The sequence below is a fragment of the Pinus tabuliformis genome, chromosome 5_1 (assembly GCF_031772625.1).
Source record: "Pinus tabuliformis cultivar Carrire ecotype Pingquan chromosome 5_1, CPIR1, whole genome shotgun sequence".
NCBI classification, from domain to species: domain Eukaryota; kingdom Viridiplantae; phylum Streptophyta; class Pinopsida; order Pinales; family Pinaceae; genus Pinus; species Pinus tabuliformis.
This window is the reverse complement of record NC_142305.1, coordinates 971,797,863-971,817,982: the sequence shown is the minus strand read 5'-3', so window position 1 is coordinate 971,817,982 and position 20,120 is coordinate 971,797,863. Positions and strand designations below refer to the sequence as shown.

At 39.9% G+C, this 20,120-nt stretch overlaps 2 protein-coding genes across 4 annotated transcripts in view; one reads left to right on the top strand and one right to left on the bottom strand.

Moving 5' to 3' along the window:
* The window catches only part of LAZ1 (organic solute transporter ostalpha protein (DUF300)), a 226,171-nt gene that overhangs the window by 72,145 nt on the left and 133,906 nt on the right, over positions 1 to 20,120 (top strand). The window lies entirely within an intron of this gene.
* LOC149167989 (uncharacterized) lies at positions 1,122 to 5,018 on the bottom strand. Its single transcript, XM_089430657.1, has 2 exons — positions 3,581 to 5,018; positions 1,122 to 2,722 (listed from the first exon to the last, which is right to left on the bottom strand). The coding sequence occupies exons 1-2, from the start codon at positions 5,016 to 5,018 to the stop codon at positions 1,122 to 1,124; spliced, it is 3,039 nt and encodes a 1,012-aa protein (XP_089286783.1).

The window sequence follows — 20,120 nt, the reverse complement described above, 5'->3', positions numbered from 1 at the left end:
CAGGAAGTAGAGATAGGAATTAAGAAGTTGAAAATAAGAAAGGCAAAGGACTTGGTTGAAATTCAAGTAGAATATCTAAAGTGGGGAATGAACATTCTTGCACTGCACATCATGGAAATATTCAACGTCATTCGGCAAGGATTCCCAAGAGATTGGACAACTAGTCTAGCAATACCCCTTTTTAAAAGTGGAGACATTAATAATCCTTCCAACTATAGAACCATTATGATCAATTCTTTGTTTGCAAAGCTCTTCAGCAGCATGGTGGAAAATAGAATTAGTAAGTGGGCGGAAGTCAAAGAAAAGAGGGCAAAAGGGCAAGCAAGTTTTAGGCCGAAGCATTCTACAGTAGATCATGGTATCACATTGAGACACATTATTGAAAAGGTTTGGGAGGGCAAAGAAGAAGTATTTTGCTGCTTTGTTGACTTCAAAAAGGCATTTGACATGGTCCCTAGAGATAAGTTGTGGAGTAGAATGGAAGAACTTGAAATTCCTTTGCATTATAGAGTTGTTGTCCATAGGTTTTTTTTTTATTTTTTATTTTTTATTTTTATTTTTTATTTTTTCGGAGAAAAAAGCAAAACTTTTTATTAAGCATATAAAAAGTTTACATTCTGTTTGAGACTTTGAGCAGACCTGATGGCTCACATGATTGCTGTTTTGTTCTTCTTATAAGTAAGACAAGCAAAAATCTCAGTCCTTTTTTGACTGATTGTGGATGATATGATATGTCCTGATACTGCTGAAAATAAAACTGACTAGACTTCCTCCCTTCAGGAGGCTTAAGTACAAGTTATACTATGCATACTCCGGGGTCTCCTTCAGAGAAAGAAAACAACCCCTTACAAGATTGTATATAAAACTGTGAGACAACTGAAAACTGTACAAAAAGATTTTGGGTTTTCTGTTTGAAGTGCTCATGATAAAAATAACAAAAATATAGAGAAAGCTGTAACAGAAAAACATTGTGCCCATGAAACTGCTGACAAAAAGAAAAAGACGAGCCTCGTTCACTGTGGAGGAGCAAAAGGGGGCTGTTGGGAAGTGGATGACTGCCCCTGACTGATTTCTACTATTGACCAGCTGCCCATATCTTGCTGTAAACCAGCCTTAGAAAGCTAGTCTGCTTCCTCGTTTTTGTCCCTGTTGATGTGGCAAATGGTAAAACTGTTAAAAGATGACTTTAAAAACATAATTTCTTCTACAAGAGTCTTCAGAATCTGGTTTTCACATGATGCATTCCCGTTAACCCATTTTATGACATTCAGAGAGTCTCCGAAGATTTGAATTGTGAAGATGTTTCTTTGAAGTAACCAGCAAAGGAGAAGGCGCAAGGCAGACAGCTCAGCATAATTGTTTGTACCAGGTCCTAGCCCTACAGATGCTTTTAAAGAGTGATCAGGATTCAAGTGAATGCACAGTCCTGCTCCAGCCTTGTTATTCTGGGATGCTCCGTCAAAATAGGCCCAAGGAATGCCCTCCAAGATAGTAACAGGCTTTTGATTCTTTTGAGGATTTTTAGCTTCAGGGATCGGGATGGCAGAGTATATGGCAGCACAATTGATAGCTATGGCGGATGTGGGAGTGTCCTTGTCTTGAAACAAGCTTTTGTTTCTTGCTAACCATACACCCCAAAAGAATATAAGAGGCAGATTTCTCATGTTTCCCTCCGGATAGTTTTGCCACCATTTCCTCCAAGCTTCTTCCAAAGGATCTAGTCCCCACTGTACCTTTACATTAAGCAAGCAGGTTAACTCCTCCCAAATTTTTAGAGAGACTACACAAGCTGTAAAGAGATGGCTTATTGATTCCTCTTCAGACTTGCATAAGGGGCACCTCCCAGGCCCAACTAAGTATCTGGCTTGTAAAATGTCCCAAGTTGGGACTTTTCTTTTTAGCATGCACCATAGGAAAATCCTGGCCTTAGCTGGGCATTTTAATTTCCATATGTTTTTCGCCCACCAATCTGGTATTCCCCAACCTTTCTTTTTCATTAAGAAGGTATATCCATCTTTTGGGGAATATTCACCTGTTTTTCCTTGCGCCCAAATCAACAGATCAGGTTCGTTTTTAAGCCTGACATTTGAACGATGCAGTTCTTGGATGTAAGAAACCCATTCGTTCTTCCATCTGATATTTATTCCTAAGTCTTCATCATTCTTCCAAGCCTGACCCCATATGGTAGAGTGGCCTACTTTCTCCACCTGATTTAGAGTTGAAATTCCTTTACTATCAAGATGTCTGAGAAAGCCAGGTGACAAGGCAAAAGCTTCATTACAACCTACCCAGGGGTCCCTGCCAATTCTAATATGTCTTCCATCTCCCACTTTCCATGCCAAACCTTGTTCAATCACAGAGAAAGCCTCCACCGTGGCCTTCCAGATGACTGAGATATTCTTCTTTTTCTTATCTTGGCTCCGAATCCAATCTTCCAAAGGAACTGGATCAATGTACTTCCTTTTAACCACCCTTGTCCAAAGATTCTCCATCGAGATTAATCTCCAGCCTGATTTAGCTGCCAGGGAAAGACTGAACTCAGGGAGCCTTTTTATTCCCCATCCTCCCCATTCTTTTGGTCTGGCCACCTTATCCCATGCCACCCAGGGTAAGACGGAGGATTCTTTTGATCCTGCCCATAGAAATCTGCAGCAGATTCTTCTGATTTTCTCCATCACTCCTTTGGGGACCCAGGTTAAAGCTGCCCAGTATACTGGAATGGCTAACAATACAGATTTGATGAGGGTCAATCTGCCAGCTCTGGAGAGCCACTTGAAACTCCAATGAGAAATTCTGGCTTCTAGCTTTGCTATGAGCCAGTTCCAATCCTCTTTCTTATAAGCTGCCGGCTTTAGCCAAAACCCCAGATATTTGAAAGGGGAGTCCAGTGGCTGATGGTGGAAGGGAAAAAGATTAGCCATCATGGATCTTTCTCTTCTGTCAAAATCTGCCACACAAACTTGAGATTTCCTAGAGTTTATCTGCATTCCAGTAGCTTTCAGAAATAGATCGAAAATGCATTTTAACTCCTTAAGTTCATTATAAGATCCATTAGTGAAAATCAAAATATCATCGACAAAAAGCAGGTGAGTGATAAAAAGATTAATTGCTACCTCTATACCTTTTACCTTCTCCTCTCTTCTAGCTTTGTGAATCAATCTGCTTAGCCCTTCTGCCACTAGAAGAAACAGGAGAGGAGATAAAGGACAGCCTTGCCTGAGGCCTCTTTGGCTATTGAAAAAAGGGGAGGCTGCTCCATTGATCAGAACAGCAAAACTGACATTTGTGATACAGCCCATTATCCAGCTGATAAAAGAATAGTTGAAGCCCAAATGTGTAAGCAGCATCCGGAGATAGAGCCAGTTAATTCGGTCATATGCTTTGGAGAGATCTATTTTAAGTACCGCTCCCTTCTTTTTCTTTTGTCTGACACTGTGAATTACCTCCTGGGCTACTCCAATGGCTTCATGAATTTGTCTTCCATCCAAAAAACCAAATTGTTCCATTGAGATGTTTCTTGACAGGATAGGAACAATTCTGATAGCTATCACCTTAGCAATGATTTTATAAATACAATTACACAAGGAGATCGGTCTGAAGTCTTCAAAGTTCTCCGGATCATCCTTCTTTGGTATGAGAGCAATAAAAGTTGAATTAAAAGGCCTGTAGACTTCTCCTTTCTGTCTTGATTCTTCTACTACATCAGTAATTTCAGAGCCTATTTGGTCAAAGAAGGAGAGAAAGAGTTCAATAGTCCAGCCATCAGGTCCTGGACTTTTGTCTTTGGCCATATGTTTCATAGCAGCTTCAACCTCCTCCTTGGAAACAGGGATTGATAGCTCTTCTGCTTCTTCCTCCTCAACGAATCTTGGGAAACATTGAGCTGTTCTAATGACTTCTGCTATGGTGGCCTCTCCCGGATCTGAGAAAATTTTCTGGAAGTGTCTCTGTCCTAAACCAGAGAGATCTGAAAAAGAACTGGCCTCCCTTCCTTCTTCATCTTTAAGGCTCCAAATGGTATTTACAGATTTTCTTCCTTTTGCATAGTTGTGAAAAAAACTAGTATTTTCATCTCCTGATTTTAGCCATATTGCCCTACTCTTAAGCCTCCATTCTTCTTCCTTGTCCAAGAGGATTTGGTTTTGAAGCTTCTCCAGATGAAGGATTCTGTCCTTTGAAGCCTGCGAGATATATCCATCTTCCTCAATGCTCTCCAAATTCTTCAACTCCTCCCTGATTCTAAACAGCTCTTCATTCTGTTTCAATTTCCTGTCCTTTGCCCAGGATATTGTCGCTTTCTTCAATCTTTTGAGATTCTCCATGAACAGGAAGCTCTTATCCTCTCTTGCATTTATGTCTGGATGGATCCACGTTTCCTTAAAGAGATTATTGAAAGATGGATCTTGAAGCCATGAGGAATTGAATTTAAAGGGGGCAGGAGGCTTAGGGGGAGGGAAAGAGAGATCCAAAAAAATAGGGAAGTGATCTGAGTTGCCTATCTCCTCAACCCACTGCCTGAGTATAGGAGCTTTAGAGATTAGGTCCTCAGATAGAAGAAAACGATCTAATCTTTTGGCGATCCGATCCTCCCCTGCTCTTCTGTTCCTCCAGGTTGGCTTGAGTTTGATCGGGGAAGGATCTATGAGGTTGTTTTCCAAGAGGAGATTGAGGAAGAAATCCGACAGAGGGTCTTCCCTGGCTGATGGACCCCATGCCTCTGCTCTGCCTATAGAGAAGTTTAGATCACCCCCCACAATCAACAGAGAAGACTTCATCAAAGATTTTGTCATCAAATCATCCCAGAAAATCTCCCTTCCTTGACAAGGGCCATAAATGTTTACAATTGAAATGGGGTGGGAGAAATCAGGAGAAATAACCTCCATGCCCATAACTTGCTTCATCCCCCATTGATTAATGACCTTAATTCGTCCTTCTTTAAACCCAATTGCTAGACCCCCCGAGTGGCCTGATGAATCTATTGCGGAAAAGGTCCATCCTGGCAGGAGAGCCTTTAGCATTGATTCTACCTCAGTAGCTTTCCCCAACGTTTCTTGTAGAAAAAGAATGTCAGCTTTTGAATTAAGGATCCAATCTCTTAGGGCCAATTTTTTAGGTTTACTGGCCAAACCTCTACAGTTCTAGGATGACATAATCATTTGATAACAAAATCAGGGGTCTGCACTGCTCTGAGAACCCCGGGGATAGAGTGTTGTTTTCCTTCTGCTACGTCCAACTTGGCTTTAAGTTTTGCCTTAGAAAGGTCCGATTTTCTACCTCTCTTGTTTTTGGCATAAACCTGAGAGGTCGACTGTCCTAAGCCTCCAACTACATCCGACAGCCTAGACTTTCCTCCCATAGATCTAAGGTTATAGGGGCACGGGGTATGAGGAACTGGGGAAGCAAGAGGGGGCCACATATCTTCACAATTCAAATCAAGAGACGGCATGGCAGCCGAAATAGAGTCTACATCAGGAGAGGTCTTTGCAGGTTCCATGTTCTCGTTTATGCCTATGTTATGAGAGGGATTGTTTGAAGGCGAAACATGCAAAGAAACTGAATCATGCTCAGGAATTTTAAGAGAAGAAAGAGGGGGACCTGAGCACATACCCTTTTCAGGATCGCTGAGAGGATTTTGTTCCGCGGATGCGACCTTTGCGTTCTCCTCCTCTGCTTCCGCCGTATGCGATTCAGGGATCTGTGCCGCCTCTTGGATATGGGGGTCTTCAGACACTGGCTCTTTCAGAGTCTCCTCAATCTCCATTTCTTCTGTTGCCTGCTTCGCCATGTCTTCTTTCTCCTGAGGAGCTTGAGTGTGATTGAAAACTGGTTCTCTGAAAACTGAGGTCCTCCGAAAACGTCTCCTTCTCCTGAACAACGGACAATCCTTTGCAAGGTGCCCATACTCATGACAGCGGTGGCACCTAAAGGGCAAGTGCTCGTAATCCAAAATCTGTTCGAACACATAATCTTTGTATTGTAAATTGATTTTTTGGGCCAGACCTCTGCTCGGATTGAGGCTTACCAGAATGCGGGCCATCGCTCTGTTCTTCGTCTCCAGAAATGACATATCTGCTTCCAAGAAGGATCCCAGTCTGTTCCCGATGGCTTTGAACACAGCTTCTGTCCATAGAAACGAGGGGAGACCCGGGGCTCTCACCCATACCGGAAACACATCAGTTTTCTCTTTGATAGCATCAAAAAGGGGGCTCCATTTTTTCAACAGAACCGGAATGTTCCCTATATTCCAGTTTCGTTCAAGCACCCACTCTGCCGCCTCCTTATCCTCGAACCGGAACTTGAACCACCCTTTCGCTAAGCATTGAGCCTCGAACCGAAGAGGTCTGTCAGAGACGAAACGATGTTCACCCCAAGCTTGAAGAAAATCCGACGAAAGTTTCTTACCTCTCGCCCTTCCGACTAGGGTGCATTCTGCAACTGCTAGGGTTTCTTCTATAGAGACCTCCATACCTAGGACTAAGTTCCCTTCAAGCTCCTGAGATCCAATTGGCCTTTGGGGTTTTCTTTTCTCCCCTTTTTTCCTTAACTCTTCCGCAGAGGCCCTAGTTTCCCCGCGACCATCGATCCATTCTGGTTCCTCCTGTGTCGTATCCGCAGGGAAATCTACCTCCGGCTGTGTCTGAACATGAGCAGAGAAAACGGGATCGGGGGTCCCTGAAAAAAGATGACCAGCCGTCGCACCATCGAGACCTCCCCGCTCTCCCACTAGGCTGTCAGATTGGCCTACGAAACCTCCTGCAGAGCTTTCTTTTGGAAAAGGGGATTCTCTTTGCAGAGAAACCCTAGAAAGCGGAGGAAACCCTCCAGAACCCCTTGTTATGCCGAAGCCTGAAGAGAGCCCCAAATTTGCAATGTCTTCAAAACCCTTTGATGGAAAATTCCGGCTTGTTACTGATTTTCCCTTTGTATCAGAAAAAAGAGCACCTACTGTCGACCCATCCGCCGCATTCTCCCTAACCACCTGCTTGTAAGAAGCCGGGTTTCGAAATCTAGAGGCTTCTCTGCCGGAATCCTTGCTTTGATGCTGAAGGGATGGTTTTACCTCCTGTGAAAAAGACTCCAGCCTCGACAACTCGAATGCTCCAAAATACTGCTCCACGTTTTGAACTGTGGGTTCCTTCCCCCACATTGAGAGAATATCTTCCAATTCCGGGTCCAGATCCACCAATTCGTTGGGATTAACCATGGTTAGGGGAGCCGTTCCGAGAAAAGCGACAACAAATAGTCAAAGTGACAGGCGCCCTTACCCTAATCTCTTGAAAACGGAAATAAACGGAAGTTCTGCAGCTTCTGTGATGGTATTTTCTCCTAACTAATCGCTTAAGCCAAACAACGCCAACCTCCAGCTGCCAGTCATCCGGGATATGCTTTCCTGCGCCTTCACCTGTTCACGGAAACTGACTGCAAACTTCCTACCCGTGACCTGAACGCGGTTCCGCCCGAAACCCTCGCCTCCAAACCCTAGCCATCTTGTCCATAGGTTTTATGAAGAGGTGAAAGTCAAAATTAGAACTTCAGCAGGCATTTCAGAAAGCTTTAGAAGTGACATCGGAGTCAAGCAAGGTTGCCCTTTATCCCCTACTCTTTTTGGTTTATATATTGATAAATTGGAAGAATGGCTAAATCTGCAAGGTGGGGATGGTGTTCGGTTGGGGAAGTTTGTGATAAAGCTTCTTTTATATGCTGATGACCTTGTATTGATTGCTAAATTGGCCCAGGGATTGCAAATGCACCTTTATGCCCTTGAACATTTTTGTAAAGCAGTGGGGATGCAAGTCAATATCAGCAAGACCAAAATAATGATTTTCTCAAATAAAAAGAAGCAGAGCCAACATACGTTCTTCTTTGAAGGCAACATTCTTGAAGAAGTAAAGGAAGGCAACATTCTCGGGATTGATTTCAACAACAAGCTTAATTGGGAGCACTGTAGAAAGAAGAGAATTTTAGGAGGGTGGAAAGCATTATATGCTCTTCAAAACAGATGTAGAGAGATAGAGTTATGGGATTGGAAAACAATTAAAGTGCTTTTTGGGCTCCTAGTTTGTCTAGTGATATTATATGGGTGTGAATTGTGGGCTAGCAACATCCCTATCTCAAAATGGAAGCAAATTGAGAAAATCCAAAAATGTTTGATCATGAGCAAGTTTAAAATAAAAAGTTCAGTGTCTTATGGGATAATGTTGAATGAAATAGGAGCAATTTTGCATCGAAGCAATTGCGATGGTGCGTCTCATAAGGTATATTTAGAGAATTGAGCAAATGGGAGAAGGTAGATGGCCTAAAGTTATCTTCAATGAATGAATGAGTGAAAGTAAAAAATCATGGATGAGACAAAACAACAAATGGATGCAAAAATGGAATATTTACCTCAATGCATGTCCCACAAATAACAAGGATTTAAAGGGTTATGTTATGGAGAAGTTTCGTAAGCATATACGGGGAAAAGAGTTGGGTAGAAAGAAAAAGTACTATGTTCAAGAATTCAACCCCACGTGTGATCTCCAACAAAAAGAGTACATTGGAGCTAGCATTCCATGGAGAGCAAAGATTCTTATTGCTCAGTTAAGAACTAACTTGCATCAACTACGATGCGAAACAGGTCGGTGGAGAAGGCCTAAAGAAGCTTGGGAAGAGCAAGTGTGTATTTTTTGCACTTCTAGGGTAGTGGAATCGAAGAAACATTTCATTTTGGAATGTGATGCTTTCAGAGACATCAGAGACAATTACAACAGTATGTTAATAGCGGTTCCTTGGCATTGTCTTTTCAGTGAGGAGATTGTTAGAAGGTTAGGTCAACTCATCATTAATTTGAATAATAAGAGGATTGAATTGCGAAAGGCAAAAAGCAGGGAAGCTAGTGGTGCCATAGACTATATCTAGTCTCGTGGACGTTAAAATTTCATTCATTCATTCTGCTCCTTTGTCTGATGATTGATCCATACCCTCATAAATGGGAGAAGGTAGATGGCCTAAAGTTATCTTCAATGAAGGAATGAGTGAAAGAAAAAAATCATGGATGAGACAAAACAACAAATGGATGCAAAAATGGAATATTTACCTCAATGCATGTCCCACAAATAACAAGGATTTAAAGAGTTATGTTATGGAGAAGTTTCGTAAGCATATATGGGGAAAAGAGTTGGGTAGAAAGAAAAAGTACTATGTTCAAGAATTCAACCCCACGTGTGATCTCCAACAAAAAGAGTACATTGGAGCTAGCATTCCATGGAGAGCAAAGATTCTTATTGCTCAATTAAGAACTAACTCGCATCAACTACGGCACGAAACAGGTCGGTGGAAAAGGCCTAAAGAAGCTTGGGAAGAGCGAGTGTGTACTTTTTGCACTTCTAGGGCAGTGGAATCGGAAAAACATTTCATTTTGGAATGTGATGCTTTCAGAGACATCAGAGACAGTTACAACAGTATGTTAACATCGGTTCCTTGGCATTGTCTTTTCAGTGAGGGGATTGTTAGAAGGTTAGGTCAACTCATCATTAATTTGAATAATAAGAGGATTGAATTGCAAAAGGCAAAAAGCAGGGAAGCTAGTGGTGCCATAGATTATATCTAGTCTCGTGGACGTTAAAATTTCATTCATTCATTCTGCTCCTTTGTCTGATCCATACCCTCATAAATGTAGCTCATGGCCAATTTTTTCCTATCCACCATCCTTAGCACCTTAACGAAGGGCAGACCTTTTCCAAAAATAATTGTCAAGAACTTTCTTTTTTGTGTCTTTGCCATCTTGTCTACGAGTCCACCGAGATTTAGTCCAATTATCAGAAGAAAACATTTTCTGCATGTTTTTTTGTTGAGAATTGAGGCATTGCAACGCGAGGAAGTGAGTTGCAAATCTCGTAATTGCAGGCTTAACAAACTCTCTGCCCCCAGTGGTTTTCCTCATTAGGCTCAATACCCATGAGTGGTTGTAGAGGTATTTTGTAATGCACTTGGCATGCTCTACAATGTTTTTTAGCCACTCCACTTTGCCTATGTCCTCAAGCAAGAGGTCTATGCAATGTGCAGCACATGGAGTCCAAAATATGGTCTTCTATTTGGACTCAAGCATCTTTCCAGAAAGAACATAGTTTGAGGCGTTATCTGTGATGACCTGCACAACATTTTGCTCCCCCACTTCATAAATAATCTCATCCAAAAGCTCAAAGAGAAGGGTTGCGTACTTCACCTTATTAGATGCATCAACTGATATCAGAAACATGGTTCCTTAAGGGCAAGAAACAATGAAATTAATGATAGTGCGGTTCTTTCCATCGGTCCATCCATCTGACATGATGGTGGTTTAACCTGTTTTGACCAAGGTTACTTGGGAGCGGGAGTGACATTTTCAAAAGCTCCCCGTTTGGGAGCAATTTTCTCTCTCTCTATATATATATATCTATATATATATATTTTATATTTTGATGCATATGTGTCAACAAAAACATGTAGAATGATGAAATAGATATAAAAAGCATAAAAAACATAGATTGAACCATATAACAACAATCATCTAGAAGTTATAACTTTCATCAACCATGTCCACAAGTTAGTAACATAGTAACATACAACATATTGAAACTCATGATTCATCAATCTTAAAGTTTCAAGCTTTCAAAATTCAATATATAACATTTATCATCATTGATCATCAAAGTTGTACTTGTAAGTTAAGTGTAACCTTTACAACAAATAATATCTAACATGAAATGAAATGTTATAAAATGAAATGAAATGAAACAACTTTCAACTTACACGAAGCATCATATTCATAATTCATTACCAATGAGTTATAATTGCCAACTTCAAACTTCAAACTTAAATTGTCATATATTGTTTACAAAAAATATTATAATAAATATGAGAGAGTCAACAGTTACAAAAACTACTAGAAACTAGGAAAGACAAGTAAATCTATTATCTATTGCTAATGCTTGGGGTTCTTTCTGCCACGAGAAATGTCTAATTTTTAGTCTTGTTGGAAAATCAAGATCTTTGTCATTAATATAACCCTCTAAGAATTAATATCTAGAGGTATCTTTGTCATTACCTTTGGATCTGTATAGGGATCTTTGTCATTAATATCACCCTCTAAGAATTAACATAAGATAGAAAAAATATAGCATGTCAGTTCAAGATTTTGTTTGAGTGATGGGTACATTTTTTGTAAGGTCATGGTAGAAGAGTTCGACAACCAATGTCACTAACATCAAGGTACATAGAGGGATTGGTGCTTTTGGTGCTCTTGCAATCCCCCCAATCCTGAAAAATTGATAAGTCTGCTGGATTTTAAATGAGATCTAAAATTCTACTTTCTCCATATGAAATCCAATGAGGTCGGAACCACTATCAAACATCTCGAGTCATTTCATGGTAATGTTAAATTTTAAGTAAAAGGTTGAAAATGAAGATAAAGGAGAATGCCACTTTTACTTTAAGAATTTAACATTACCATGAATCACATATCAATACTAGGGTCATAGGCTTGATCATTAGGCTGCCCCACTCAAAAATTATTTGTTTCTTTGAAAGAAAATTGTATTTGGAATGTTACTGCATTTTTTTTGTTGCAGAAAAGACCAGGGAGCTCCCTTAATCGCTTCCTAAAATACTAGGGAGCTTTTTTTTTTAAAGGGAGCAGGCTCCCGAAATCATTCCCCCTTTGGGAGTGCACTCCCGACTAGCTCCCAATTGAAGCGCGAATTGGGAGCAGGTTCGTGGGGTGGGGGGCGCTCCCCCACAACCCTGATTTTGAGCCATGACTCTCTATACTCAATGAAATACTTATCAATAGAAGAAATCTTTTGTTGCAAAAGAGCTCCCGTCAAGTCATGCATAATAGGGCCTTTGAAACCCTTTCCTGCAGCTACAACAAAGTCTCACATAGCTTGGTAATAAGGTGAGTGAGCACCATTAAATGGGATATCTGCATGATACCACCATCTAGAAATGTACTGATAAGAAGTTTCTTTGCATTGTTTTTTCCAATGTTCATCCAAAGTGGGTTGACGACTTGGCTGGGAGGAAGTGGGATTAGCAGAGGCAGTGGTGGCAGAGGATGAGAAATAACTTTGGATGTTTGTTCTCTTTGTTCCTTTAGATTGTTGGCCAAGAGCAGGAGGAACATAGTGAAAGGGGTCATTGGTGGAAGGGATAGAAGAGGAGTCTTGAATCTCATAATCATCATACCCACTCTCTTTCATGGCTTGTAATAATTCCCTCTTCCTTGAAATTTCTTCTTGGATGGCCTTCTCCCTAGCCTTATTCTCCTCAAACTTTTCAAACTTGGCAAGGTATTCTGCCCTAACAGGACCTAACACTTCCTTTGGTGCTTCACATGGCTTTACTTGGCCTCTTATCCCAACGAAGTGTTGTTTCAATATGAGAATACCCCCACCTCCAATAGATTTATTGCAAAATTTGCATATCATTTTTCCATCAATCACATCACAATGAGCCCATGCAATGTCCTTGGCTTTTGGAGCCATGTTGGCTTGAAATAATTAAAATTTGCAAAGAAATCTGCCATTTCAAAAAAAATTGCAGTTAAGAAAAATGGAAAACCTAAGATAAATTTAGGAAAAAAAATGCATATGTAGCCTACAAAATTTGATAACATAGAACTAGAGATTTGATAACATAAAACACATAAAAAAATTTAATACATGGACAATAGTGAAAATCCTTACTTGGAAATGCAAACTAGCTTCCTTAGCCTCTTCATGAAGATGCCAACTATACTAACAACTCCAAACTATCTCCAAAATAGATCCAACTCCAACTCCAGCCCCAGCTCCATCTCCATCTCCATCTCCATCTCCAAGCCTCCAAGATGACTACTCTAGCGAAAACTCAATACTCTCCAAGCTCCCAATCAAATTTACAAAAACTCCAAATGAGATGTGTGAGGCAAATGAGAGGGGTGAGCTCTTTTTAAAGGCTTGGAGAGTGTTTTTGGAGGGAAACAACCCTTACTTTCCCTCCAAAACACCCAGGAAACTTCCAAAAGACGTTGTGTGGGTCCGCCACGACCTTGGCAATGAGCCGATCAGTTAGGACAAAACCGGCCGGTTAGACCATAAACCGGCTGGTTCCATCCTAAACTGGCTGGTTTGGTTCTGTTTTTGTGGTTTTTTGGAGAAATCGGCCCTTAAACCAGTTTTTTTGGCCGGTTCGACGTGGTTGCCCAATTATCCAGCCGGTTTGACCAGTTTCCAGTTCATGCTGACGAGTTTTTAAAACTATGATTGCATGTACAATATTGTAAGCAAGTAGCATATTTCACAAGGCACCAATAGTTCACATCAGATTACAAATTTACAACTTTCTCCTAGTACTATTTAGTATTAAACCAGCAGACTTGGTTGTATAACACTTGTCGATTCATAAACAGTGGCAGTCCTATTATTACAAAATTATTCATATCCTTGCTGTCTCAAGAGATAGCTTAACAATGACCTTTACAACTTTGCTCATCCAGTGATGCCCTAATAGGCGTTACTATTGACTAGGGACGACCTAATAAACCTTGCTGCTGCCTTCTGCTACAAGTCCAGGCTGTTCCAGACCCTTGTTGCTGCTTGAATTGCCTTGAGACTTTTGCTGGTGCCAATCTGGGCCTCCTCTACTCCCAGTCCTCACTCCACTGAACCTCGCCGCCAAAGGGGCTTATGCTAAACCCGGAATTAATCTTCGCTTCTCCAAAGTGCCACAATAACTCGCTGTCACAGGAATAGACTGCTATCCAAATTGGGCCTCAGGAGGTAGGCTGCGACTTCCCTCAATGCCTAAGAATTTGCTTGCAGCTACAGTTAGACTCCTGAAACCTTCGCTGCAACAGTGGGGTGATCTGCTGTCTAATTTTATCTTCCAAATCCCTGCATTGTGATAGATTAATGCTTGGAAAAGCACTGCTGTCTTAGATGGCGGCCTTAGGGAATTTTGTAGCTAAGCATGCCCTTCAATGACTTCGCTATTACAGAAAACCACTCTTAGGGTTAGCCCACAGGCTTGGGACTTGGGTTTTAGGTCTGCTTGAATGTTGATAGGCCGTCTCTCCTCCTGTAATTGTCTCCACAATTCTACACTGCCATAGAGTAACCTTAATTGCCCTAACAAAGCCACAAAACCACATAATTCTCCATTCTCAGAAACCCTTGATTGCCATAAGAAGATAAAGATGCCTCAGAAAATTATGCCAGACATAATAGTGGGAGGGATTAGATAGGGTCGCATCTTTCACCACCGAAACCAATCAGAAATAAAAGGGGTCTTAAAACCCTCAAGAGCCTCAGCTCACAAAACATAAATATCCGCCAACCATGATGAGAAAAATGATTTCTAGACTCCCTTTGGGGTTTCTTTTTCTAATTTTAATTTGAGGAGCTAACAAGTTTCCCTCAACTGAGCCCCAATTCTGGCTTCTTTCACAAGTTTCCCTCAACTGAGCCCCAATTCTGGCTTCCTTCACAAGTTTTCCTCCAATTACCCCAGTTTACCCAATGTTGCCTCAAAAACATTGAATAACTGGTTCCCCCTTTATAATTGACTATAGCCTATGGGGTTGGATAGGCTTTGTCCTCCTTTGGGCAATTAATTAGAAAATGACATTAAACATTGCATTCTTCCTCATATTTTGTTGTCTTGGTTTCTAGGATGACTTAAATCAAAGGGATCCCTTAATGTTGAACATAATAAATGGTTAAAAATCTATCTTTATGATTTTGCATTGTCTGTATGGCCTTGTCTGGCTTGTGACTGCAACTAAGTTGCACGAAACGGGGAAACGGGTACGAGTTTCCGAAACGGGCACGGGTATCAAACGTGACCCCCCAAAATTTTGGAAATGGGGAAACACGATATATATATATATATTATATATATATATAATTTAGAATTTAAGACATTTAAGAAATGTTATGTGCAATCATAAAGCATACATGATACATTATAATTTATTACATTTAAAGTTTAAACATTATGATTAAATTTACATCACATTTACTCATGAATGATCACATAATAAAAATAGCAATATCGAAATATCAAAATTAACCTGTATTATATATCCAAATTTCAAAATCAACCTTTATTATATATATGAGGCTGCAAGTACAATAAAGACTATGAGGCTGCAAGAATTATAAAGACAAAAGACTAATCCTCATCATCATAATCCTCATAAGAAATAGAAGCAAAAGCATGCTCAATAGTGGATGGTGGTGCTGAATAAGATGATGGGCCAATTCCACTTTTAGGCTGGACTTAACTATTTAGGGCAACAAGAGAGGGATCCAAATCAAGACTTTCTGGATCCACATCCCATTCTTTAGAAGGACCACTGTTGTATTCTGGACCCCTACGAGATGCAAGGCAAAGGTTGGAGTGCACATAAACAAGATCCTCTGCCTTCTGTGAGCCCAACCTATTGCGCTTCACATAATGAATAAAACCATAGGTGCTCCAATTCCTTTCTACTCATGAAGAGCTTGCCAGTTGTGAAAGAACACGAATGGAAAGTTTTTGCAAATGTACACCATTTGTTCCATTACAAATCCACCACCTAACTGGATTCATGGTGCTTCTCTCTGCGAAAGATGATATATTTGCATAATGATCTAATCCTACAACAAAACTGGCAAATTCTTCCTTTACCTCCCTGTATAGATGAGATGGAAATATTCTCATAAGGGTTTTTTAAACGCCATTAGCCACCTCTCTATCGTTATGGGGAGCCTTCCTCTTCCCATTGTTTTGAGCAATAAGCTCCTCATGATATACTTCGGGGTTCAAGGCATGTGCTAAAGTGTGCAATGGAGTGTTGAAATTGTTCCACCTATCAACAATGATTTTCTTGACTAAATCAGCAAAATGATCATCAACAAACAAAAGTTGTGGAGACTCTTGTGAAATGATTTCCATAGTTTTCTCAACCATGGAATCCATGCCAACATATTACCTCTCCTAAGAAAGGTTGGTCATTGTTAGCATTCCGAAGAAGCTCAAATGTAGGGGTTGTGAACTTTAGCAAGAAATCTATCTTGCTCCACCAGTCCTCATCAAGGCACAATCTACGCACCATATATTCCTGCTTTGAATCTGCTTGTCTCCACTCAACCCAAAGTTGACTCACCACCATCGAAACTAATGCTTGCTTAACCTCAACAAGACAATGCAACATTAGGAAGTTTGAGGCATAATTTGTCTCAACAACTTTTAACAACTCCAATTTGGAGTACTCTCGAAATATTGCTTGAGATTGGTGGTGGTTGGTGATGAATTTAACAATCTCCCTTGCTTCCCCTGTGATTTCCTTTATCCATGGAACTTTATTGTCGATCTCTTGTAAGATCAGATTCAGATTATGGACAACGCAGGGTGTCCAAAAGATGTGGTCATACCTCCCCTCAATAATTAAACCCGCAACTTTGCAAATTGGTGCATTATCTGTGATAACTTGCACCACCCTGTTACGCCCTATTTGTTTAATAGATATTATAATAACATCAACAATGAACTGTGCATCTTTTACCTCTCTTGACCAATTTTCAGCCTTTATAAACATTGCTCCATTGGGGGAAGTGGCAATGATATTTATCAATGGTTTGCGCCTTGTATCTGTCCATCCATCTAAGACTGTGGTAACCCCAGAGCTGCTCCAAGAAGAACGAATTGGTGATAAGATATCCTCCACAAGCTCCTCCTCATTTTTGAGAAGCTGAGTTCTGACTTTCTCATAGTTGGGCCCCTTGTACCCTTGAGGAGCTTTGTTAATTGCCCTTATCATATCTTGTCAGTAAGGAGAGCAAACAACATTGAATGAACCTAGCCACTCTGGAATCAATTTCTTCACTCGCTTGCACATTCATCAATTAGCAATTCTGCTATCCTGAACTGAAGGGGATGCGCCTTTGGTATTTTTGGATACTGGTTGTTCATGTTGTTGAGTGGCACTGGCTCTCCTCTTCCTTGCTTCAACTACAATCCTTGGCTCAATGTTAGGTGGAGCTTGAGGAGTAGCTTGACTAAGCTCATCATGCCTTCTCTTAATCCCATCCGCCTCAGCTTGCTCTCTTTGATATGCCCTTCTTGCCAATGGGTCTGTCGTTTTTGTGCAAATTGCAATCCTCTGTCCCCCTCAATGCAAAAGATGTGCCTTCACTCTTGGGTAGGAGCCCTTGTATGAATTACTGCAAAGATTACATCGCCATTCCCATGAGCCACCACCTCCACATTTTTGAAGCTTCTAAACATGCCTCCAAAGAGGATAATATTAAGCCCTTGGGTTGGATCTGGGGCTTGAATTTGTAGCTACAACTTGGTTGGAAGCCATTGCTGCAAAAAAAAAAAAATCTGTAAAGAAAAAACGTTTTTTCATATATTTGCAAGCATAAACCCTCGAAAAATTGAAGAAATAGTAGTAAAAAACTAAGAAAATGAATGCTTCTTACCCAAATTAATTTTTTTGTAGCTGAAGCTACCCTAAAATGCCAAAAAAGATAAGATAAATATGGCTATAGTTGAGCCAAAAGCCAAGAATGCCGTAGCCGGAAACTCTGAACTCCAAATCTACTGCTAAAATCTCTTTCTCTTGCTGCTGAAATCTCCTTTGCTCACTGTTGAAAACGCCCTAGCTGAAATCACTGCTCTCTTCTTCTTTTCTCCTTTGCTAAAATCGTTCATCTCCAAGAGACATGACTTGCTCAATTGTGTGATGAGAGAATGAGGCGAGAGTATTTTTATAACTTGAGAGAGGCATCTAGAAGCATCCAAAAGATATTTTATTTGACCAATAAACAGTTAGAAGTGAAAAAAACCACAGCTGTGAAGTGGAAACTACGCTATACGACCTGGAAACTCGTTTCCGACTGTACTGGCCACGTTTCCCTAGCGTGAAACGTGCCAGTACGGCCGAAAACGAGTTTCCAGGTCGTACAGTATGAGTTTCCTCGTTTCCATTTCATTTTCGACCGGAAACTGACTCGTGGGCAACGTTTCCTGCAACATAGGATTGCAACTTTCTGTCATTTGAAAAACTCACTATCGGGCACCTGAGTATTTGGAAATCCCAAAATTAAAAATTCTGAACTTTCAGAATTATCTGCCATTCTGCAATTTTTTAAATCAAAATTTATTAACACAAAATGTAGAATTTTGCTTTGATGGCTACAAAACTACTTGAAAAGGGTTGAAAGAAACAACTTGATTAACTATCTAGGTAATAGCACTAGCATAGCGTCGATGAACCTAATATCAACATAGGCACATATGGTCATTCGAATGTTTCATTCTCTTGACAACAATGATACCAATATCTGTTATGAATAAAATATATATAAATAATATACATAATAATAGACATAAACAATGATTAATTAACTAATAATTAGCAGGGGAGAGGCATGTCTCTACGGACATGACCGTTCATGTAAGGGTATTTACCTGGCTATATATACAGGGCTCAAGACCCTCACTCTCAATTGTATCATCTTTCTCCTTCATACATTTTAATATATATTCTTGTATACTAAATAGAGATCCACATATTCCAAGTCTTCTAGAGTATTTAACTTGAAGAACGAACTTTGTTCGTTTCATTTGGTATCAGAGTTGTTTGATCCTCTAGCCGCTCCACCCTTGCGCAGAGGCATGCTCTTCGATTTAGGCCATTGGTCATCGACTCTTCGTTAATTTTATTGCTGTTGCAATTCAAGTGTTTCACTACAAGTTTATGGGGATTCTCCATTTTTGCCTAAGGCCTTGGGCCATTAAAAAATAAATAAATAAATTAGAGTGGATAAAAAATAAAATAAAAAAAAAGGTAAAAAAGAAGTTGTATAAAATAATTAAAAAAAGTTATTAAAAATAAAAATAAAAAATAAAAAAATCATTAAAAAAATCATTTTTAAGAAAAAATATTATTTTAAAAGAAAATATATATAAGAAATTATTAAAAAACAAAAAAAGCGACTTACTTTTCCGTTGCACCAGAGCCATGTATGCAACCCCATCAAAAGTCCCTCCTATGCAGTGGTAGGGTCCTTTTCCGTCAGTTGACTCGTCATCTAGCTGTTTGCATTCCTATCCGAGTCGTTTCTGCCACTTTAGAAACATCCCAACCCTCGTCGATCTCGCTGCCTCAACAAAAACTTGAATAAACGACTTGTTTTCCTTCATCGCTGATAAGAAATATATCAGAGCCATTGCCGCCAAATTTATTCGAACTTAAGAACAATATTTTCCATCTCGTGATTAAATATCTGCGTGGAGTTGTGCCTTGCAACAAAGAAATCCAGTGATAAGAATATAACCATAAGCCTTGCAAGTGGAATAAACTCGTGCCAAGGCTGCATCATGTAGCTCTCGGTGCATATTCTAAACCGCTTGAAAACTTGTTAGGTCGGCTAGGATACCGCCTTGGCCATTTTTTTAATGTAATTGCAAGGTCTATAAGCAAAAGGGCCTGTCACCTATTGATTGCTGGATGTGTTGGGTAATAAGGGACTTCTTTGAAGTGTTGCAGCGATTTCCAAAACAAAATTACCATTGTCATTTGATTAATCAAGCTGTTGTTTCCGACATAAAATGTGATACGCAAGAAACATATGAAATCGGTTAATACATATTTAAGGATAAGAGGTCAAGCAAAATTTTAATGTTAGTGGAATCGACACTATTTGGTGTAACTTTATATATATTTGCAATAAAAAGAAAGAAATTGTTAAAGATTTAAAAAAATGAAAGTAAGAAAACAAAAAGGTTATTTAACCCAAGGGTATTTAAAAAAAGAAGTATAAAAGTGTTACTCTAAAGATTAAAAAGGGGTATCTTTTTAACCCTAAGGTCAAGAAACATGGAGCCTAGATCGGAAATGAAGGTCGGAAGATTTCTAGAAACTAAATATAAGTATGTCTCAGTGCTATTTAGAATTAAAGGATCTATTGCAGGAAAGGATGTTACTATCGCTATCTCACCAGCCGAAGATAAATATTATATAAAACCTAAAATCGCAGAGCAATTAGTGATTCCCAAGTCAAATATAATCGAAAAATTATATTGTTATAACAACAAAAATTATGACTTAACCAATTTACAATTAAACATTG